The sequence below is a fragment of the Anolis sagrei genome, chromosome 2 (assembly GCF_037176765.1).
Source record: "Anolis sagrei isolate rAnoSag1 chromosome 2, rAnoSag1.mat, whole genome shotgun sequence".
In the NCBI taxonomy this organism is placed as follows: domain Eukaryota; kingdom Metazoa; phylum Chordata; class Lepidosauria; order Squamata; family Dactyloidae; genus Anolis; species Anolis sagrei.
Window position 1 is genome coordinate 228,894,229 of NC_090022.1, and position 24,167 is coordinate 228,918,395.

A 24,167-nucleotide genomic window follows, 5' to 3' on the forward strand; every position below is an offset into this window, starting at 1 on the left:
TATACAAACAAACACTCTTCTTTATTATACAGGGTTAGTCAAAATGCATAGGCCAATAAGCCATTCAATTGAATGGCTTATTGGCCTATGCATTTTGACTAACCCTGTATAGATAGATTGACAGATAGTTTGGCCACACGGACTACACTACATATTGTATCTAAAATAGAATCTGAAAGAGAAAAAGGAATGTTCTTGGAGAAACTATCCCGATTAGCTGTTTTCTCCATTGTTTGTCCTGATGCCTTTTTGAAGCCATCTTTTCTATTTGTATAGTTGAAGCATGAGAGGACATGTTGCATTTATGACGTGTGTGAGAGGAAAAAGAAGCCACATTTCAGCTAAAAGCTTATAGGCCAGTACCTCAAAGTTGAGCTGCGGATAGTCAAACATGTTTCCCAGCCAGGACAAGGCTGCATTACAGAAAGCCAAGACGGCAAGGAAGGCAATCAGAGTCGCAGCGATGTTTGCCACCAGGAAGATGGACGAAGAGGCACCTTGGCTGGCTGCTTCCAACAGATTTTGGGAGTCCCTTCGCCAAGAAAACAAGAATGAAATATGGAATGAAATATTTGGAATTTATTTGGTTAGCAAAGTAAATGCATGAATAAAACTTGATAGATCATTAAAAAAAAACAGGATAATCAAACCCAGAAAAAACAAAGAGACTAATATAATATTTGTAATGCCACACACACAGTTTTTGTAAGCACTGAAAGAACTTCAAACTTTCTTTATCTCCTGAATAATGCCAGGAGAGAAAGAATTCAAGTCACAGATACAAGGAATCTGTGACTTGAATTGCAACTGCTCCTACATTTAGTTTTATCAGGTCTATAGCTGTGTGACCGACACAGGCTGAGATCTAATATGGTCCAAGCAACAGACTATTTTTTCGTACTCCCTTTGAGCTCACACAAGGAAAGGAAAGTGGAGGCAGTGATGGTGGGCAGTGTAAGCTATCATCTCCATGTAACTTGTTCCTCAAATGCCCGTCTTCTGTTGGCTTGCATTGAACCAATGACACGGGACAAGCAATTGGCTCAGATTCATGACCCATGCTACCTCCCTCAACGTTTTGGATTGTCCACCATCAGCCACAGCTATTGTCTTGTCTTCTTCTTTTTTTTGGAAATAAGTTTTTTTCAGAAAAAAAAACAACAACTCAAATAAACAATTAAAAAAGGGAAAAATGAAAGAAAGGATGGGAAACATCACAGGATATAGAATGTAAGTTACGGAACCATGTTAGTTAAATAGTTCTATGCATGAGTCTATTGTATTGTTAAAGACATAGATGGGGAAAGAGTATCATTATACATATTATTTAGTATAGAAGGAAGTAAAAGAAAAGAAAAAATCCAATTATGACATCTTCTCTAGCAAGAGAAACAGATTATCCTTCAGGGTTCGCATTGACTTCTTTTATCTTTTTATATTGTCCTCTTTTTTTCCTTCTCTGCTCTTCCAACTCTGCATAGTATTCCTTCTCCTTATTTTATCAATTAACTAATTCAAATGCTATTTTTCTACTCTTGATGACTGCCAACTATATACATAATTTCTTTTGTTACTAGATTAGTAATATGCATGTAAGTATTTATTATAATTATCTATCATGTAGAATATACACATAATAGATCTTCTTATATAAATATATATTTCTATAGTATCAACCTTCTTGAAGTTATACACTTTTCTACTTTAATTCAGAAGAATTAACTCATCAATTTTCTAAAGCATTTTTACTCTTACATCCACAAGTTATATCATTTATACACATGTATTATTTCATAATACTTTTAGTTTGCAAATCCTGTTGCAGTCATCTTCTTCTGTTTTTTTTAAAATAAAATCCATAAAAGGTTTCCATTCTTCTTGCAGCTTTTGTGTATTATCTTGTTGTAGAGTTAATGTTAATTTGTCCACTTCAGCCAAATAAAGTAACAATGAAACCAGAAACTTTTTGATTGGGACTATTGGATAAGAAAATACTGAAACACCAGGAAAGAATCTTCTTATACATGAGTACAGCAGCAAGAATTGAATATGCAAAACTATGGTGTTGGTGTTCTTTGTTGCTTCCATAGTTTTGCATATTCAATTCTTGCTGCTGTAGTCATGTACAGGAAGATTCTTTCCTGGTGCTTCGGTATTTGCTTATCTAATAGTCTCAATCAAAAAGTTTCTGGTTTCGTTGTTACTTTATTTTTCATTTCACTGTTGGGTAGGTTTTAACATCAGGAACTTTTTCCTAACAGAATCAGATGACAAGGGCAGGGATTTCACCTAACCTTTGGTTTGTGTCCTAATTACTGGAGAAGTAGAAAACAAGCTTGTTCCATTTTCTACATGGCATGCCTGCAAATATTTGGTGATGGCTATTGTGTCACATCTTTCCTCTTGGCAAGGCCCAAAAATCCCAGCTCCCAAAACCATTCCTCATGTGCTTAGTTTCCAGATTGACTTGGTCACCTCTTCATTTAGAACAACTTGGTAACAGTGGTGACACAGAGGAGGTGGCAGCCCAAGAGGGCCTATGCAGTCCCAAGTCACCTGAACAATGGCCACAGATTCAGCATATAATGCTTGTTCCAAGGATGCTCTGGGCCAGATTTACAAGAGAAGGAGAAAAAAGAACAAGGCAACAAACCTGAATGATCCGCTTGTGTTACAAATAGTGTTGCTGATTTTGGTAACAATGGCAAATCAATAGAGGTTGCAAAAGATGTGTGTGTGTGTGTGTGTGTACAATCAGAAGCATATTTTCCTTGCCAAGTTTTTAGATAGTTTTTACATATTAACCAGTGTAACAGCTAAACCTGCTTATATGATTTTCCAGTTCTCAGTCAGTCTTGAGCCGTGCAAGCGTAGATCTCATTACCCTTTCCCAAGGTTCGTGCTCCGCTGTACAGTTATTTGGGGTTGCTCAGTTTCAGGCCAAAAGAGCTTGGCAATAGCCAAAGCTGCTGGAGCTGACATCACAGAAGCAGTTAATAAATGGGTAGCTGAAACCTGAGATTTGAAAGGACAAAAAAGAAACTCTTAAGGCTTATTTCTGTTTAGGAGAGCTTCCCAACAAAGTGCCCTTCAGATTTGATTGACTACAAACCTAATTGTTCAAAATCCATAATCTTTTTGTAGTCTAGCACATTTGGAAGAGGCTACAATGGGTATGTTGGGAATTAAAGTATCATACATTTGAAGTATCAATACATCAAAATGTGAACTGGCTTTTTGAGGGGCGGGGGTGGCTTTTCCCAACATAACACACTAGGAAAAATGAGAAGCAATATATCTTTGGTAGAGTTTGGCTTGAGTTGGGAAAGGTGAAATTGTATGAAAGAATTGTATGAAAGAAGAAATATACACAGACTCTGAAATTCATATATACTGGGAATGGGGTGGGTTAACTGGTAACAAATTTAAATTGAATTTATATCATGTTCAGATGTTATGGAAATTTTGCTTTTAAAATGATGCATTATTGATGTAGGAAGTTGGGGCGATTTATATATAATATTGTAATTGGATGTGTAAAGAGAAAACATTATGAAAGATTGTTGTTCAAACTGATAGATAAGCAGTAATGGATAAACCATTTTGTTGGATGAGAAATAAACCATTAGTTACTTTTTTAAAAAGTCTGGAAGCCCCCTATGACTTTTTGCAAAGGAAAAAATGACTTACTAGTTTGGATTTATTTATTTATTGTGTCAGAGGGTACAGTTAAAATGCATTTAAAAACACAAACAAAATTTTAAAAAAACTTGGCATTATGTTTTTTATGTTTTTTACCACACTGTGGGAAGCTTCTCTCATGTCTCCGCATGGGAAGCTAGAGCTGAGACAGGAGCTCACCTCACTCTCCGGATTCAAACCACGGACCTTTCCATCAGCAGTCTTGCTGGCACAAGGGTTTAACCCATTGCGCCACTGAGGTTCCAAGGATTTGAGTAAGAAAAGATGATTTGCATATATGTTAAAGAGTTAAGCATGATTAAATAAGGTATGCAATTATAGCCGTTGATAATAAGAAGTAATCTTTTTTTCATTCTTTAGTGTTTATTTTCAAAATTCTTTTAATGTACTGAAAATGTATAATTAAAAAATAAAAAGAAGAAAAAAGAAGAAAAAATTGCAAAAATGCTTCAATAAAAAAAAAGTTGAATACAAAATTGCATATTTTTAGAGGAGGGAAATATTTACAAATATCTGTATTAAAAAAATACAAATCTTCTAGTCAACACTGAAATGGAGTAGAATGAGATTACTAGTAGAATGAGATTACTAGTGGGAAGAAAATGAGAACAATAACTGGGTTTTCATATTCCTGGATAATACCAGGTTTTTGCTTTTCTGTCCATAGTGAAAACACAGCTTTTCTCAGATGAGACATTATTTTCCATCTGTGCTACTTGCTTTGTTTTTTCATATTTTTCATAGAACAAAAAAACAGGAAAAAAAATGGTTGGGAGACAAACTGGGGATAAAATACTTATTTTCTATAAAATTCTATGGTTGATGGGGAAACAGTTTTATTTCATATGGTAGCCTATCATTTTGGGAGGAGCAGGAAAAGGAGGGTTTGAAAATAATAGTGTATTTTCATTCTTACCCCAAAAGAAATATATGCCCCTAAGACACTTCCAGCAATGGTGGCAAACCCTGCTGTCATGATAGCATGGAGTTCTGACTTTGTAACATATGGCAAATAGGGTTTCACTAAGAGCGGAGATTCTGACTGCAGAAAGGGTGAGGAGAACAAAAGAAAAGAAAACAAGTAAATTCTGGTCATATCTTCACATTACCAACATTTTACTTTATCCATGGAGTGGAGACAAGTGGCCACCATTTCAGACAAACTTCATAAATAATACAAAAAGTGAAACACAATAAAATACATAAAATGGAATAAACAATTAGTTATACATCCAATTGATACAAAACAAAAAAATACAGTCATGTAACAAAATAAACAATAAAGTTATGAACATTAAATAAAACACACAGTCATTCCTATAAGCAAAAGGGGGTTTGCTATGTATCCCATGAACAGGCAGCATATTTCTGGTCAGTTATTTAATTTTATTACAGTTTCATTTTTTTACTGCAAGGAGGGGGAGGATGCTGTTGTGAGATCTTCTATTCCAGGTGCCAAAATACCTAGAGTAACCTAGAGTTATATGCTATGGGCCTTGACATTTCAAGGACATGTGCATGGATATGCAACCATGCCTTGGGCAGCAAAATGTTCTGAGTCAGCATTCCTTGTACTGTTTGGTTGCTTCAATGACACTATCTCTAATGTGTTCCTACCTATTCTAATCTGTTTACTACTTTTTAAAATATAAACTGTTTGCCCTTTTTATGCATCTAACTTTACTATTTTCTTTTTGTGATAGGAAAGTTTACTAATGATCCAGATTGAGTATCCCTTATCCAAAATGCCCAGGACAAAAAGTGTTTTGGATTTTTTGGGGGGATTTTGGAATACCTATATTTATATGAACAAAATGAGATATCTTGGAGATGGGCCACAAGTCTAAATATAAAATTAACGTTGTTGGCCTTCTCTTTTCCATACTATATGTAGGCATGCCAACCAAATCTCAGATTGTGCCCCTCTAGACTAAGTAAAGCTCGATTTTCTAATTTGATCCAGTCCTTTAGCCAACAAAAGCCTGCAGCTTCATAATAGTATCTAAGATCTGGAAACACCAATCCTGCCCTATCTTTTGCATCTATTAGATTTCTATATGCAATTCTAGCCTTTTTACCATTCCATATAAATTTAACCAATTCCTTTCTCCATTTTTCAAAAAACTTCACTCCCTTAAATATTTGTCAATTTTGAAATAGAAACAGCATTTTCAGTAAAATCATAATTTTTAGCATGGCTATCCTTCCTAACCAGGATAGTTGAATCCTTTGCCATCTATCCAGATCTTTTTTAACCTCCCTCCATACTTTCCCATAATTATCTTGATATAAATTATTATTTTTATTAGTTATCCATATTCCTAAATATTTCCTGATAACCTTGCAGTTTGAAAGGCAACAAAATGTATGGAGACACATGTGTTATGAAAAACTTTATCTTATACTATATATATACACGCACACACACACACGCACACACACATGCATATATACATATATATACATACATATATTTCAAAGATTTTTGTCATTTTCATTATGTTTGTGTGACACACTGTGGTGAAGTGTGAATTTTAATCTACAGTTATGTATAATTCAAAGTGCTGGCGTTGGCCTTTAAAGCCCTAAATGGTTCGGGCCCAAGCTACCTATCCGACCGCATATCTGCCTATGAACCCACCAGGAGTTTGAGATCTTCCGGGGAGACCCTGCTCTCGATCCCGCCTGCTTCTCGATCCCGCCTGCCCACCACCGAGGGCCTTCTCAGTGGTGGCTCCTCGGCTGTGGAACGCCCTTCCTACGGACATTAGACTAGCACCATCTCTAATGGTATTCCGCAAAATAGTGAAGACCTGGCTGTTTGAGCAGGCGTTCCAATAATTAGTGCAATGATTGGTTAATGAACACTGGAATGGAACAATGGATGACGAATCTGGAACATGTTTTTGATGACGAGACGACAGTGAATGGGTATTGTAGTAACTGTTTATTAATTGTGTAATGTGTTAGGTTGTTAACTGTTTCTATACTGTAGCACTGAATTTTTGCTGTTCGTATTTGTTGTGAACTGCTGTGAGTCGCCTTCGGGCTGAGAACAGTGGTATATAAGTAAGGTAAATAAATAAATAAATAAATAATAAATTATAGATAGGTGTTTAAAAGGGTAAGTATTTAAATTAGCATAACGGGGGGGGGGGGATGATAGCCAGCTCAGCTCACACTGAGCTGGGTTGCCATGGAAAAAGGGGTGGAGCCAACTGCCATTTGGCAGGGCAGCCATTTTAAAATGGTTAGTCTGTAGTCAGCAAACTACAAGGAAGGCTGGTTCTGTTGTGTGTTGAGAACCAGTAAGGTAGTCTGTAGTCTAAGAACTACAGGGAAAGGCTGATTCTACTGTGTTGAGAATCAGGAAGGTTTTGGCTTTTAGCCTGTGTAGTTTAGATAGGTCGAGTTGACTTATTTATATTAATAGTCAATGTATGAGCAAAAGGGGGAGAGAACCCTAATAAGAATCTTTACTGCAACAGAAATAACATAAGGAAAGAATAAGCTTGTACCTGAAGTAATCTGTTAAAGAAAGAAACACATTTTGAAGGAAAATATGTTTAAAACCTGTTTAGTGGAAGGAATAGTCCTCTTAAGATTTGTTTTATGAAATGTATTAAATGTAACCTCTGAAGAAATGTGCCTCTAAGAGTTAAGATGCATTGAAACCATCAAGCTTCTTCTATACTTCAATAAACTTGTTACAGTTTCTTTTAAAGCCAAGTCTCTGTTACAAATACTTTAAAGTTAAGCCACGCTACACATTGAAGAAAGACCAATTCAATATTACAAGCTATTAGTTGTGTTATCAATGTAGTAAGTCCTTACAAAGTGGTGGCTCCTTTACAAACTGTTACAAACTAGTGGCATCTTTACAAATTAGTGGCATCGTTACAAATTGGGTGCCTCCTTTACACACACCAACACACTGCAGCTGGCACACTAATGTGTCATGACACACAGTTTGGAAAGCTCTGGTGTAGATGCACCCTCAGTTATAGTTGGATAACTTCAGCAGTTCCATGTTGCGCTCTATCCCTGAGACGCCTTTTCACCCAGCACCACACCAGAGCCCAGTAGTCCTAACTGCAGCACTTTATTGAGAAAAGCATGTACAAAGGGAAAAAGGCATTTCCCAAAAAAGGCAGCAGAGAAGAAAATATAAAACATGAGCAGTCCATTTACAAATCAGTAGCAATCCAAAAATGGCAAGGCACATGAAATGAAGAGAGCTAAAAACTCAGTCATAAATCCATAAGCATGAAAGCAAGAACTTTTCTTAAGGCAAACACAGGAACATAGGCAAACACAGGAAACTTGAACTTGAGGATAGGCATACACAGGAACTTGAGAGTTAAAACAATGCTTCTTTTAGCAATGTTGTCTCCATTAAAGGCTCCAAGTAAACATTACCTAATTTAAGCCCAAACCCAACCAGGAAGCCATGAGGTCATGTTGGATGCAGCTGGGCTTCAAGGCCTTCTCACGGGCCTTCTCAGGGAGTCTCTCAGAATGCTTAATTAATCTATCTTTCACTCTCTCCATCCAGATAACTAATCTGGCTTCATGGGAAATCCCTCTATCATCCGAAGGTTGTTTCCCAACGGAGCTGCAATCTTCACTGTCTGTTGCTTGGGAACAAGCACAGGAATCCCAAACTGGGACCTCTTTGGCCTGCAATTCCCTCAAGTCACTAACAGAATCTGTACTTTGAAACCCATCAATTCCCTCATCCTCTGAAGAACTATCAGAAAAATCCCCAATCATTTGCTGAGCCACAACACTCCACAATACAATTTACACAAAGACACAATTGCACAAAAGATGGAGAAAAGTTTACGTTCTTCAGAAAGATTGGTATTCTAGCACTGAGAGAATTATCTTTGATAAATATCTACTCCTTCATGAGAAAAGAGAACAAGGTAGGTCTATGGAGTTTTGGAGGAGATAAATTAGAGCAACATGGATGGCCAGATTGCAGTATGTAGGGAAAGGCAAGACGCTTGGAGCAGACAAAATGAAAGATTGAGCTGTCCTTATTCCAACTGGGTGTCCTCTAGATGTAAGAGCACTGGGTCAGGAGAAGATGCCGCAATGGATGTCAATTTCCACCCCTGATGGCATTCTATGAATTTGAGATAACCATGTTCTTGTCTCATTAATGGAAATGCTTCTCTACTAGAGTGTACATAAGTTCCAAGGAAGGATATATATTTGCTCTACTTTATCTCGTAGGAGAGAAAAATTGCTTAGTATGATGACAAACCATGGTCTATTTCAAGAAGGGGGCTTCAAAGCCAGTAGATTATTTCTTTGTTGCCCAACTTACCTGCCCCACAAATATATTGCCGGCTGCAACTAAGGATTCAACAGGGGTTGTCCCTAAGGTAATTTGCATTATCCATCCAACCTAAGAAAAGAAAGTTATTATATGGAAAATTACTTTTCTACTGTTATCACACTGCTTAAAAGTACCATTTCCCCACCTTCCATGAGGTTGACTTATGTTCATCTCATTCACATAAATATAATTTTATTACAATATAGGAATTCACAAAAAGTAGGAGCAGGCTTGCCTGGGAAGAAGGAGATGATGACTGACTGTTGCCACCAGGGAGATGAAGTAAGTATTTTTTTCCACTGGACTAAATCTAAGCTGCAACTTCCTATATGACAATCTGTTATTCAAAGAAAGGGTGTCTTCAGAAACCAAAACAGGCTAAGAATTTGACCCTATTTTGTTAGGATAACATGTTTTGGTCATGTTTTGTACAGACACTTAAAACATCTAAAATGTGACTTCTATCAACCATTTCTTACCAATTGGAGAGGCCTAGAGAAGAGACCCCCATTATAGTTTGAAAAATGCATAATTTGGGTTGGTAAACTTTTAGAGAAGAGATGAAAAAGAGAGATGGATATTAAGAGGGTAGCTAAGAAGGTTTACAGAAGAATTTAGAAACCTAATTTTGGATTCTGAGACTAAGGCTGGATCTACACTTCTTAAGCTATGTAATGCAGAGGACTGGCAGGTTATTCCTACCAATGTGTCAGAGACTGGAACCATTTTTTTTATCCATTGACCATTCTTTCCTTCCTGGGAACTTGATGCAGAACAGTAGCCAACAGCTCATGGACCATCCCTAGGCCACAGAAGACCACTTTAAAATCTGTTTAAAGTATTTCTCCAAGGAGTAGGGCTGGTCCATTTACTTTAACTATTTTTTTAACCACCTTTGGTCATCAGGCCATAAGAGGAGTTCTCAGGAGCTACAATGATGGAAGACTGTGCAGCCCGCCACAAAGCAGGATTCTTGACATGCCTAGAATTCTTCTATTGATTCCCCCCCCCCCCCCAATTGCAATTTCTCCCAAAAACAACTCTGGGCACACAGAGTATTGCATTAAAGGCTTTAAAGACAGTTTCACTCCCCCCCCCTCCACTACCAAACTGAAACCTGAAAGCTGTGGTCCACTGGAGGGTTCAGCATTGCCAAAATTGAGGGCTTTCTGCTGCCAAAACCCTCTGTGTGTGCCAACCCCTGCTGTAAAACATGAGCCTCAGGCTTTACCTTTTTAATAAGCCACTGCATGAATCCAACGTGGTACAGCACAGACATCACAGTGCTGAAGAAAATGACTATAGGCAGCACCTGATTTGGATAAAAAAGAACAATTACAAGTATGAAGAATGTCCATTTTCTACATTTCAAAACAGAAATAGTGACAGTCCCCAAATTATGAACAAGATAGATTCTGTAGGTTTGTTTTTAAGTTGAATTTGTATGTAAGCCAGAACAAATACATTTTAAAGAAGTAATTCTAACCAAATATATATGCATATTTAAGCTTTCGATAGCATAAGGAAGGGTTAACGCCCATGTGGCCTTTATTTTGCTGTCTGTCTTCCTGTTCAGGAGATTTCACATCACTTTCTGTCCCTGTGAAAATTAGGTTTTGAAAAAATTGGCTTGTTGTGGAAACAAGAATTGGTGAGAAAGTTTCAGTGGTGACACGTTTTCCCCATGATAACTCTTTCAGGAGTGACTTTCCCTTCCTAGGGGTAGATTCCTGTTGTCTCACCCTCATTCTTAACTAGGAGACATTTGTAGGTCAGATTTTTGTAACTCAGGGTTCACCTGTAAAATGAATTGGAGAGGTCTCCAGGCTAAGGCCATCAAACAAGAATAAAACAGAACAACTTGGAAAATGACTAGCAATATTAACAGCAGAGATTATTTACAGACTACCAAAGTTTGTAAGCTACTAAAAGCACAGGTAAATAAAAATATCACTGACACTTCAGCAGCATACTAATGAACATGCCTGGAGATTAGGGATGGAAATAATATTGGCAAATATTTGAAAACTGTTGTTCAAATGTTGAGAAGATTTTATAAGAAGGATGTTGGGGCATATCTACACTGACATATTAACTCATTCAGGGCACTTCCAGATAGCGCCAAAATGAGGGACAAAGTGAGTTTTTAAATCGTGGAATCTCAAAGGGAATCCAAACACAGACCTGCCAGTCCCGTTGCATAGTCCCCCATTGTCCTCACAATTGTTTTGTGAAATGGATTAAGTGGAGGCAGGATGGGGGACATCCAGAGCAAGTTTATTAAAACTTCACTCCAGAGATGCATATGTGCATATGTGTATATGAGGTCCAGCGCATAATGGAGCAATTAAAAAAACTTCCCTCAGATCTCTGTCTTCCTCCAACTGTTAATTCAAGCTTTGTTTAACATTACCAAGTGTAAAATACAGAATTTGAGAGAACTGTATTTACTTTCCACTTGTGATTCCCTGAGCCACCCGTGTTTCCATTTGACAACTGATCAGCTGATCAGTTGTTTCAGGCTTTTGAGAAATGCATGGGCTCTCAAGAGTCCACACAGGGAGGAGGGAAGGAAAGCACATGTTTTCCATGCCTGTTGGGATCCACAGACATGGAAAGCAGCATGTTTCTCAGAAAAACAGGTTCAAAGTGTACCTTTGAAATGAGTGTTTTCCAGCCCTCAACTCGATTCCTCCCACACTTTGGCTAAACATCATTTAGCCACACACTCCTTTTTTAGAAATAACATTATTATTATGAAAAATTGGCATTTTTTTTCTCACACACAGAGAAAAGGAAAGTGGAAGTGTTGGGTGTAAAAGAAAGGGATATGTGGATGGAGGTGGAGATAATGGAGAACTAATTAAGTAAAAGTTTTACTTTCCTAATACATGGTCATACTAGGGGATAAAGGTGCCTGGAACATGAAAAGGGCATACAAAAATTTAAAAGTATTATTCAGCTGGCTCTGATTTACATAAATATGTTTGTGACTTGCTAAATAATTACAGGAAATGGTAATGCTGATTGGAATATAGACTTTTGTCCTATATTGCCTTGTTAACAATAATAAAATCCTGATTAATTAAAGCACGTTGCTAGCCATGAGTTTTACCTAGCAATGAACCACATTCCAACATTGAATTCTGTGGTCAGGGCCAGCTGTCCTTCACAATAAAGCTTTTGATTATTGTACCAATGCAAGGTACTTTGGGACTGTGCATCAGTGAGCAGGAACACAGAGTGCTTTTAAAATAATAATTTGAAAATTCTGCCAGGCTTGTAAGTAGAACAGAAACAGGAAGTCAAAACAGCACATCTGTGACCATCAGAATAGCAGGTAATTAAGGGTCTGTTTCCCTTCAGAACAAAATGTCTGTAGCATTGGTTTTCAGCCTGTGGTCCTTTAGATTAAGACTTTCATTTCCCAGAAGCCCTAGAGTACATGGATCACAGTAAATTATATTGGGAGTTGAAATCTAAAACATTTGAAGGACAAAAGGCTGAGGATCACAATTCTTTGGGCTGCTCAGTAAATATAAATTTTGAAAGCAGGATGATTCTGTTCTCCTGTGTAGCAGAAATACTAAAAAAAACCCTGATGTGGACCAGGGATGAATATGGACCTCCCTGATTTTCAGGTGCTTAAATATTTATTGTCATGTTTGCCCAATACAGAAAGTACCACCTATATGTATAGAGATCACGCTATGTAACACATTTATTTTTTGTTTTTGGGTTATAAATCTCATTTCCTAATTGGTTCTATCATAAAAATATGGAAAAAGTTTATTAAACTGACATCCTGCAGCATATTTTGCTATAGCTTTTCAATGAATATCTTGTAGAGTCTCGACCAATTCAACATAGTGTGTCACAGCCACAAAAACAAAGGTTCTGGAGTATAACAAATACTTTCAAAGCTAGTGCTGCACAATTAAACAGGAAAATAAAACTTTTGAACCAGGAACAGACAATTTTTTCAAATTTGTTATATAGTCTGATAAACTGTTGTAGAGTGATTGAACTTTGGATGTCAGAAGGCAAATCAACAAGTTGGAGGGGAAGACATACTCCTGTGCTGGCAATGGGTCTAGTCTGGGGTGGACAACAATATGAAGTTAGGGACCTTATTGTCCTCCTAGGAGACCTTGGAGGCCCATACTCCCTCAAATCTTTTGCTTTCTCTCTTTCTCCCCCTTGCTCTTTTTGTTGCTTCAAAATGTACCTGAATGGACATTAAGACATACCATACTTTTGATGTCCTCCCAGTCATTTTAAACTCTTTCCCAAACAACTGGAAGTCATTTCTTGTTCGCTTCCTCTTTTAAGCACACAAAAAGCCACTCCTGGGCCTGAAATGACCCGAAGGGAACACAAACCTGGCAAATTGCCCCTTCTCCCTACAGACGGCAATAATTAGAGTCAAAATTAGCTCTTGAGGCTCCACTCTGCCAATCTTTTCTCTAATAGCACTTGAATAGAAAGAAAGAGATGGACCTAAGGCATCAAACAGGGAAAAGGAACATGCATCTATCTCTGTATTGTTTGAATGCAATCCCCACCGCACCAGGGCAACACAATCAGTTGTTGGGGATAATGGCAGTTGCATTCCCATTGCATTTGGGGGAGGCAGCAATGTTTCTCATGTTCACATAAATGAACACAAATGGAAGAAGTGCCATCAACAGAAATTAGTAGGAAAAGGAACAAAGAAGGAGGAGGAAGAAGAGGCGGAGGAGGAGCTTACAGGTCTTGGGATGGGTGAAATGGCTGGATTTCACAAATGGACAACTGTGGAGGCAATCAGCCCAATGTTAATGACCCCAAATGGGAAAAAAACCCAGTATGATCTGCACAATGACCCATTAATTTTAACCATAAAACATTAGCAGATTGAGTTTCTAAGGCATTCTTTAATAAAAACTAAACATGACCAGAGGAAGAACAAAAAATGTGTATCCTCTCCACTCATTAGAAACAAATATTTTAGTAGTTTACACTTAAAAATATTTGTATTAAAAATCTTTATTTAAAAAAACCAACTAGCATTAGAAACTAATTTGTTAGGACTCATATACTCTTGGTTCAGTGGGCAGAACCAAACCTGCCATTCGTTTGAATATTAAAAGCTTCTGACTGAGTTGTAGGATCAAAGGTTTAAAGTTTGTCAGAGAGCCAGGCATATTTTGAGAAGTGCGGGGAGAAATCTTTGCCTGTTATCTCCTATGGCATGGAGACCAGGCGGACAGAGCCTTTTCTCAGCCTCTGAAGAACCTTGTGTTCCATTCCTACTGATAAAAACCTGCAGATGTTGTGCTGAGAGCTAATTCGATATTCCTTAAATGGGTTGCAAAGGTCCACAAACTGTGATCTGCTCAATCATTGAAGATTTCTCTCTAAAGTATATGTTCCTAGAGCCTGAAAGTATTGCAGTTATAATTAACAATACAAGTTACAATGAATTCTATTTTTGCATAACATTTGTTTATTACTTTCCACAAAGTAATAGCGTTAGTGCTGAGTACTCCTTTATTTGATGTAATAAGTGATCTTTCCTCATTTGGTAGGAACAGTACTTAGGGCAGCCAGCTGCTACACCCCACCCCCCCAAACCGTTCTTCATTTTCTTGACAGAGACTTGGCTGTTCAAGGCTAAGAACATCCTGGAAACTCTTCCAGGACTTCTAATATCTTAAGTCTCCTAGTTTTTTAAGTCTCCCCGGAGCTCTAATATCAAAGGGACATGAAACTTGTTTTTGGTGAAATTTCTATGGTTGAGTAGAAGATCTCCAATAAACACAGAGAGTAGCATACAATCACTACTGCCATGAGTCCCCTTGGGCAGGATATATTTTATTTATTTATCATATTTATATACCGCTTTTCTCAGCCCAAAGGCGACTCAAGGTGGTTTACATTCAGCACAATTTGATGCCCCCCAACATATAAAGCACAATTTAAAACATTATCATATAAAATATAGGTTCATAAAAAGTCAATAAAAAGATAAATCCTCATGTCTCCTTACTGAAATCACTATTCAATCGCATCGTCAGTTGTTCCGTGGTCTATCATTGCCTGTTACATTGCATTTGCAAATGCCTGCTCAAAAAGCCAGGTTTTAATCTTTGTGTGAAATGTTAAGAGGGAGAGGGCCGATCTAATATCCCTAGGAAGGGTGTTCCACAGCCGAGGGGCCACCACCGAGAAGGCCCTGTCTCTCATCCCCACCAAACGCATCTGAGATGGAGGCAAAACTGAGAGCAGGTCTTCTCCAGATTATATAAATAAAGATGATGATGATGATTGTTAATATTTATTTATTTATTTGTTTGTTTGTTTGTTTGTTTCATGCATTTGTACCCTGTCCTTCTCACCCCCAAGCAGGGACTCAGAGCAGCTTCACAACAGGTAACGATTTGATGCCAACACATAAATTATAAATAAACAGTTACGGTGAGAACAACAGTTAAAACCAATGATTAAAACATTGATTTAAAAATTCAGAATAATTGCTATTACATTTTTTAAAGTGTTATGGATCCTAGTTCTCAGGGACAGTTGCATGTGTTGATTGAGAAATAGGGTTTTTGTTGTTTGTTTGGGAAACACATCAATCTTAGTATACTAAATGGAACTGCTTCTTATGAATGGGACAATGGGCTGTTGTAGGTTTTTCTAGAACATGGCCATATAGCCCAAAAACCTACAACAACCCAGTGATTCCGGCCATGAAAGCCTTTGACAATACAAATGGGACAATGCTTCCTTAAGTTGCCTCTGCCAGTAGTTACATAGATATTATTTGTCATTGTTTCAGCTCAGTACTTGAACTGTTATGTTTGAAAAGTAATTCACTCTAATGTTTGAAAAGTAATTCACCTACAACCTCTGAGGATGTTTGCCATAGATGCAGGTGAAATGTCAGGAAAGAATGCTTCTAGAACATGGCCATATAGCCCGAAAAACCTACAACCACCCAATTAACTATTCGTTACACTCAACCTTTAAAAAGCAAATGTCACAAATTACTGAAAGAACAACTCCTTATGTCACCAGGACTAACAACTTTCAAATTATTAAAAAACACCAATTTAATAATTTAATTATCAATTTGATTAAATTCCATTTAGGTGAATTAAAAATTTTAAAACCACCCAAGGATACTAAAATATATTTGGCAAAAATTCCCTAACACAGCAGTCCCAGAGAATATTTCACAAAACATATCCCTTCAAAGGGTTAAAAGGCAGGTGGACTTTCTGGACAAAAATATGACTTTGTTTATCAACATGCCAATCCTGCAACTGATACATCTTCCTGCTGGGTATTCTATTACTTGAAGTACTCAAAATAAAAGGATTGAAAAAATGTAGGGACTTTTAAATGAATCACTTCCTGCCCTATGCAATCTCCTTAGTCCAATGAATAGGAGCGCTGAGAGAGAAAGAGAATGAGAGGGAAAATATCTGATTGCTTCATTTCCTCCATCCAAATAGTCAAGAGACATGAAGGACAGGTTGCTGGGCAACATGTTCCTCTTAAGAGGTCAAGGATTATTGAGCCCTTTCCTCAGTCCATGAAAGAAATGAGAGAAGGCCTTGGAGAGGCATTTTATTGATTTCTGTAATAAGTACACATGTGGCCCAAGACCGCTTTTAAAAAAAAGACCTTCCTGATAATCCACTCAAAATTTCAGAAACTTTCCTTTTAACTGTTCTTTAACAAAAAAAACCCCAAAACAAAACAAAAAACTAGACTTCATGTATGAGTCTAGAAACTTTAGACTTATCTTTGAGTCAATGTAAGTCTGTACCTTAACTCTTATTTAAAAAAACAACAACAGTAACCATTCCTTTCTCTGAGTAGAGTGGCAAATTTTATTTATTTATTTACAGTATTTATATTCTGCCCTTCTCACCCCACAGAGGACTCAGGATGGATTACAATGTACATATACATGGCAAACATTCAATGCCATAGACACACAACATATATAGACAGACACACAGAGGCTATTTAACTTTCCAGCTTTCATGAGGGTATTCTGGCCACCAGGGGAGCTGTCGCTTCACCATCCATTTGTGACACTGATGGAGCACTTCCTCATTCTTTGCTTGTTTGCTGGAGATTTTATGGCATCATAAATTAGTTAAATTAGCCTTCCCGCATAAGTGGTACCTAAATTGCCTACTTGACAGATGCAACTGTCTTTCGGGCTGCAAAGGTCAACAGCAAGCTACACAATGGTTGGAAGCTCACTATGACCTGGGCTGGCTTCAAACTCATGACCTTTTGGTCAGTAGTGATCTTAATGTAGCTGACTCCCAGCCAGCTGCACCACAGTTCCGGTGCAGGCAAGAACTTAGCCCATCTTGAGAGAACCAAAAGAAGCACTCACCCTCTCTATTCTGTCTGGGCCCTTCCAGACAGACCCTATATCCCAGGCTCTGATCCCAGGTTTTTGCTTTAAACTAGACTGTTTATCTGGGATAAACAGAAAACCTGAGATCAGATTCTGGGGTATAGGGCCTGTCTGGAAGGATCTCCTGTCTCTTCTGGTCTTTTTGAATCTCTGGATGAGAAAATGGCACTAGTGCCTTAGCACTTTCTTGCAAAGGAGCATTTTTTTTAAAAAAAGAGAGTTAATATTGCATTTTAGCTTTTATTTTAAAAGGGACCTTCTCTTTCTATGAGTACAAATTGAGGAGAAAATGGTTCCTTGAGGTGGTGCTGGTGCTTTCTTCTCTCTGAAGAATGACCCATGGATCATGTCAAGATCCATAATTGTGCCCTCAAAATCTTTCCTCTTCACTTATTTATGATATTGATGTATACATGAGTATATACAATATATCCAACTATTAATCCCAACTAGACTAGACCCACTTAACTGAAACTCAAATAAGTGTTGATTTATCAAGTTCCTTCTAATTCAACCGGTCTGCTCTAGATGAGACTAGAATTTACATTTTGGCAAGAATGGGATAGTATTAGTGCTCAACTTGGGGATAGTGGAACAGCCTAAGAGGAACACTTTAGTAAATTACTTCTGAAGAAATCTTTCCCCCTCACTAAAAAAACAATACCTGAGATAGGGTTATCATAAAGTGAAATTGACTTGATGTTGACATAATTATGACAGATTATCAAGGTTATATAAGCAGCAGAATATGTTGGAGGCCTGCACAGTTGATTTAGCCTGTAGATCCTTAATAAAGTTTGTCTCTCAGAGAATCGCATTATTCTCCGATCTTTTGCTTTCTCTAAACTCAGTATCTGTGTGCTGGTAAGTATAGGAGAGTCTCGCTTATCCAACCTTTGCTCATCCAACATCCTGTATTATCCAACACAGTCTGCCTCCCACCCGGATCCATAGCTGTTTCAATAAATTGCAATGTTTTGGTGCTAAATTCATAAATACAGTAATTACTACATAACAGTACTGTGTATTGAACTGCTTTTTTTGTCGATTTGTTGTAAAACATGTTTTGATGCTTAAATTGTAAAATCATAAGGTAATTTGATGTTCAATAGGCTTTTCCTTAATCCTTCCCTATTATCCAACATTTTCACTTATCCAACTTTCTGCCAGCCTGTTTATGTTGGAGAAGCGAGACTCTATTGTATATCGCGTTGTTTTATTAGAAGATAATTCCCACTATTTTATTCTTACACAGCTCATTTCTCCTGCAGAAGAGAGGACCTGGTAAACATATTCCTAAACAGATACTCTCCTCTTTGATGAGATAAAACAACAACAGTTGTAACTTACCTTGAAGGCAAAGAAATGATCCATGTATTTTTCCCCAAACACAAATTTAGACCCAGCATCTGTGTATCCCAAGAAAGTCTTAAATGAGAAAGAAAACACACAATTTTTAAAAAAACCAAACGAGCAATAGATAATAATATATTGCAGTTTATTCATATATAGACAATAATTTATTGCAATTTCTTAACTTATCCCAGTTACCTTGAATTGAATGGATGTGTTAGTATGCCTCAGCAGGTGGTCCTGTTCACTTGAGAACAGTTAGGAAAACAGATCCTGGAAAAATTGGATTTTCAAACTACAAAGTTAGGGATCACCCAGAAAGGCTTTTGCATATTTTTTGGGATATCAACCAACACAGATAAGCAAAAAAAAAAAAAAAAAGTTTTCACATAATAATCCTAATTATGTGCTGCCCCATTCAGAGACCATTTGCAATTATAATGTGAATTATGGATGGCAATGATATTTGTAGATTCCATTGATATCTACAACATTTGCTCTTGATAATCACACAATCTTAATGTTTCAACTAAGTTTATGATTTTGTGTTAGGCTGGATTTATGGGTGTCTTGGGCTCACATGTGGCCCACGGGCTGCAGGTTGGACAAGCCTGATCTAACCCAACACTGTTTATTATATCTCTGAGGTCTCAAGCCAACTTATGCCTCATCTCCATTACTTATGATCCTGGGTGAGAAAAAGTGGCCATCATTCTCATATTTGTAAGGAGTTCCACATATCCATCTGATGATCCCCTAAGCAGCCACTATATGACTTGTTGGTTCCTTGCTGCTTTTTGTTAGCAATCAATGCCTCTCCAGATAAGGGTCAAAATCTTATGAATTGATGAATTGTTTATTGTACCAGCCATAGGCAATGACATGACAATAAGCACATTCCAATAAAACTTTAAAACTTATTCTATATATTAGCACTTTAAAATAACAGTTGCAGTGACATGATAACAATAACAATGCCTGATTTGCAGCATCCCAAACTATCTCCATTTCCATTTCTAGCCTTTACTGTGGACTTTACTAATTAGGCTTGAATTTTTTGGGTTGAGGCACAAAAAATTATGGGGTGCTGATGGAAAATAAAGTTCCACCAGCATACTTATACTAAAATTCCAGGAGGAAAAACTACCAACAAAGTTATGACTTGAGGAAACCTTCACAAGGCCCTCTTCTCTGACTGACCCGTGACCTTTTAGATCAGAGAATAGACTGAGATGTACCCAGGCATTCTCCAAAAAACCCAAACCATTGTATTGTACTGCAACATCATTTTGATACAAACAAATATTGTAGATGGTTGGAAAGAATATTCGTGTATATTTGAATCCATTATTTTAAAAACCCAAGGAGAATCATTGACAAAGGTAGAATCTCCATAGCCAGGGACTTACTTTGTGCATAAAATTCATGTGGGATTCTGTGCTGAATATGGCATTTCCTGCGCAGCTATGTTAATTTCTATGTAGAAAACAAATTTTCTCAAAAAGAAAATATTATTTTCTACATAGAAAACACATTTCTGTACAGGAAACAATGTTATGACTATTTTCTAAGAACTCCCCTCCTCGATATTTATTTATTTATTTAAAACATTTATATTCCACCCTTCTCACCCCGAAGGGGACTCAGGGCAGCACAACATATATACGGCAAACATTCAGTGTCAGAACATAAAATAAACTATAAACATACATAAACACTAAAATAATTTATCTCTTCATTAAAATCAACTGTTTAACACTGTCCCAAATCATCCATACCAAATCTGGTTAGCAGAGTAAAGTTTCCTATTGTTGCCTTTTTGCACTGTCCCAAAGGTTTGGTCCTGAAGTGTGAATAAAAATTTCCCACTGTTTTTGGAATTTTTTTTATTGTGTCAGAAGCGATTTTAAAAACTGCAAATTGCTTCTGGCGTGAGAGAATTGGCTGTCTGCAAAGACATTGCCCAGGGGACACAATGCTGCATTACTATCCTGTGGGAGGCTTCTTTCATGTCCCCACAAGAGAAGCTAGAGTTGACAGATTGGGAGCTCACCCCATCTTGCAGATTCGACCCACCAACCTTCGGGTCACTAGTTCAGCTGGCTCAAGGGTTTAACCCATTGCGTCACTGTGGCTCCTGTTTTTGGGGATGATTTGTTAAATGACACATTCCTACTCATAGAACCAAAATTTGTGTTGATTTACTTATCTTTGTATTATTCAGGAATATACAAGGTAATTCCTTATATAATATCAAGGAAGTACAACATGCTAGAACTACTGCCAGCTATGCTAAATTAAATAATCCTACTGATCCCACACTGATTTCCTTCACTTTTCTATAGACACCAATTCCGGTCCTTGCTAATGGTATACTTATATATATATTTTAAAGGAAGGAGGGAGAATACAGCCATATATTTCAGCCAGTGCTTACCTGTACTTGTGCACCAAGCCAATCAAATGCATCAAATCCTACTTTTGTTCTTAATGTTATTAGTCCAAGGACAAATTGCAGTCCTATTCCCCATAACACTGGTCTCCATATAACCTATACGGAAAAACAAACAGTAGAAGCAAAAAGCTTTTTAAAATGGTTTTTATTTCAATTATGTTTTAATAGGAAAATATGTTTAACCACATTTTACTATAATTCACTGTGTTTTTGTGTCTGGTGTTTAAAAATCCTATTACGACCTGCCCTGAGTCCTTGTGGGGAAGAAAGGCAGGATAGAAATTGAATACATACATTCAGCTGGCTGTTCATATTCCTAGATTCAACCATCCATGGCTTGAACGAAAATATTAACAATAAAAACCAAAAAGCAATTTGGATTTTGCCATTTTATGTAAGGGACACTATTTGTGTGTGTTGGCTTTTGTCAAATTGACCATACTATTATGGGAAAAGATCACATGGAAGAATCCCACTAGTACTGGTTATTGATTTTAGAGCCCAAAGCAATCCACTGTCCCCCCCCCCCCCCTTTGACACTGTATCCAGATGTGCCATGCTGAACAAGTTTAGGAGTGCCGGGATCAAGCGAAGCTCTATGATACATCCCATATTAATGTAATACAGTTGGGCAACGAAGACATAGGGATGAGTACACAAGAGTAGCTCATTAACATTCACTTCAGCTGTCTACTCCATGTGGGATTATGTATTAACAAAATTATCAAGGTAGTCATTGTTCCAGAAAATGAAGTGTTATTGGGAGACTGGCTTATTGGAATTTTTACCTGTAAGAAATCCCTTGCTATATTTCTTATTTCCTCAGACAGAAAAAGACTTGAAAGTTTTAGAAAAGAGATCAGTGACACAGTGAACTGAAGCAGTGAATTAATAATATATGAATCAGATGAAAGCCTTGTTGGGACTAGAAAAGATTGTTCTTCTAACGTCACTGTCACATATATGATCGGAGCAGGCACTGTTGTAGTTCTTTTCAAAATAAACCTAGAACAATAGGAAAGCTGGGATGTTCAGAAAACAAGGTGAAGGAGAAAATAGACTACTAAAAAGATGAAGTTTGGCATATGCTGTGGCAAATCATCAACAACATCCTTCTTTTTTAATTAATTGATTTTTTTCTCCCTTGAAATTGTCCCAAACCAGTGGTTCCCAACATTTTCTTGACCAGGGACCACTCTGATTTTTTTGTTGTTAGCGGGGACCACAAGTTTCAAGAATAATAAACTATGTTGTTGTAGGTTTTTTGGGCTATATGGCCATGTTCTAGAAGCATTCTCTCCTGATGTTTTGCCTGCATCTATGGCAGGCATCCTCAGAGGGTGTGAGGGCAGAGGTTGTGACCTCACAACCTCTGAGAATGCCTACCATAGATGCAGGCAAAACATCAGGAGAGAATGCTTCTAGGACATGGCCATATAGCCCGAAAAACCTACAGCAACCCAGTGATTCCGGCCATGAAAGCCTTCGACAATATATAATAAACTGTATATATAATAAAGTTAATCTAAACATTAACTAACTTTAATCAAAACTTTTAACATAACTTAATAGTAAGATTAATTAAGAGTACTATTATAATATAAAAAGGACATATTTAATAGAAAATTAAATTTGGTTTGCATCAATTTTATTTATTTGTTTGTTTGTTTGTTTACAGTGCTTATATTTCACCCTTCTCAACCCAAAGGGGACTCAGGGTGGATTACAGAACACATAGGCTCAAACATTCAATGACGATTATACAATGACAAGACAGACAACAGATTTTAGGCTTTTTTCTCATCATTCATCTTTTGCAGGTTATGCTCAGTTCTGGCCACAGGGGGGTCCTGTCTCTCCATCTCCTTGCTGAAGAGCTTTCTTTGTTTATAAACTTTCCTTCGAAATGCCATGCCTAAAATACCTCCCATTGCTGTTTTCAATCTGCTAGGTGGACGGTGGAGCTGGGCTGACAGTCAGGAGCTCAATCTGACCCAGTTTTGCACTGTCAACCTTTTGGTTGGCAAGATTTACTACAGCTGCAGCTGGTGATTAACTTGTTATGCTAATGTGATTTTTGAGCTTGCATCTTCTTAACAACTTGGGTTATTCTGGGGCTAATATTATTGTTCAAAGCTACACACATATCATTACTTACTTTCAATTGATTCCTGGATTTTTTTTAATTATTAGCAAAGCAGAAAACCTTTGTTTGCATAAATAAGTTGTGGAGAAGAGCATAAGATAGCACAAGGCAATTCCTTGAATTTTAGTATAAAGATTGCTTTTTTACACTAAAACTCCTCAAGAAAATTATTATTATTATTATTATTATTATTATTATTAACTTTATTTGTACCCCGCTAGCATCTCCTGAATGACTCGATGCGGCTTACAAAGGCCAAGGCCTCAAAACACAACATAACAATACACAACCTAAGTAAATTAAAAACACTCAGTTCTTGTGGGTTTTTTTGGGCTATATGGCCATGTTCTAGAGGCATGCCTCTAGAACATGGCCATATAGCCCGAAAAAACCCACAAGAACTGAGTGATTCCGGCCATGAAAGCCTTCGACAATAAATTAAAAACAGTTAAAGCAATATTAAACAACAAGCAATAAAACAATACACCAAGACGCAATAAAACTGGGCCAATGGGTACAGATTAAAAGTGCTGACGTGACAAGTGGTATGTAAGGATTATGGGGTAAGTGCAGTGTGTCAGAATCAGATTCAAATGCATCCTTGCAGTTCCTACCATTTTGAAATTCAGTGAGCTCTTCCTGGATTTATTCTGCAATCTCTCTAATTTCAATCATCATTAAATAAGTCCAAAATTAATATGAATATTGAGGGCTCACGGTCAGTAATAGTACTGGA

At 37.3% G+C, this 24,167-nt stretch overlaps 1 protein-coding gene across 1 annotated transcript in view; it reads right to left on the minus strand.

Moving 5' to 3' along the window:
- SLC28A3 (solute carrier family 28 member 3) overlaps nt 1-24,167 on the minus strand; it is a 59,521-nt gene that overhangs the window by 15,637 nt on the left and 19,717 nt on the right. Inside the window, exons 7-13 of the mRNA XM_060762118.2 lie at nt 21,268-21,381; nt 18,828-18,905; nt 10,281-10,361; nt 9,038-9,118; nt 4,619-4,744; nt 2,885-3,015; nt 364-532 (exon numbers count right to left, since the gene is read on the minus strand). Coding sequence (XP_060618101.2) covers nt 364-532; nt 2,885-3,015; nt 4,619-4,744; nt 9,038-9,118; nt 10,281-10,361; nt 18,828-18,905; nt 21,268-21,381 — 780 coding nt within the window. The remainder of the gene's footprint in view (nt 1-363; nt 533-2,884; nt 3,016-4,618; nt 4,745-9,037; nt 9,119-10,280; nt 10,362-18,827; nt 18,906-21,267; nt 21,382-24,167) is intronic.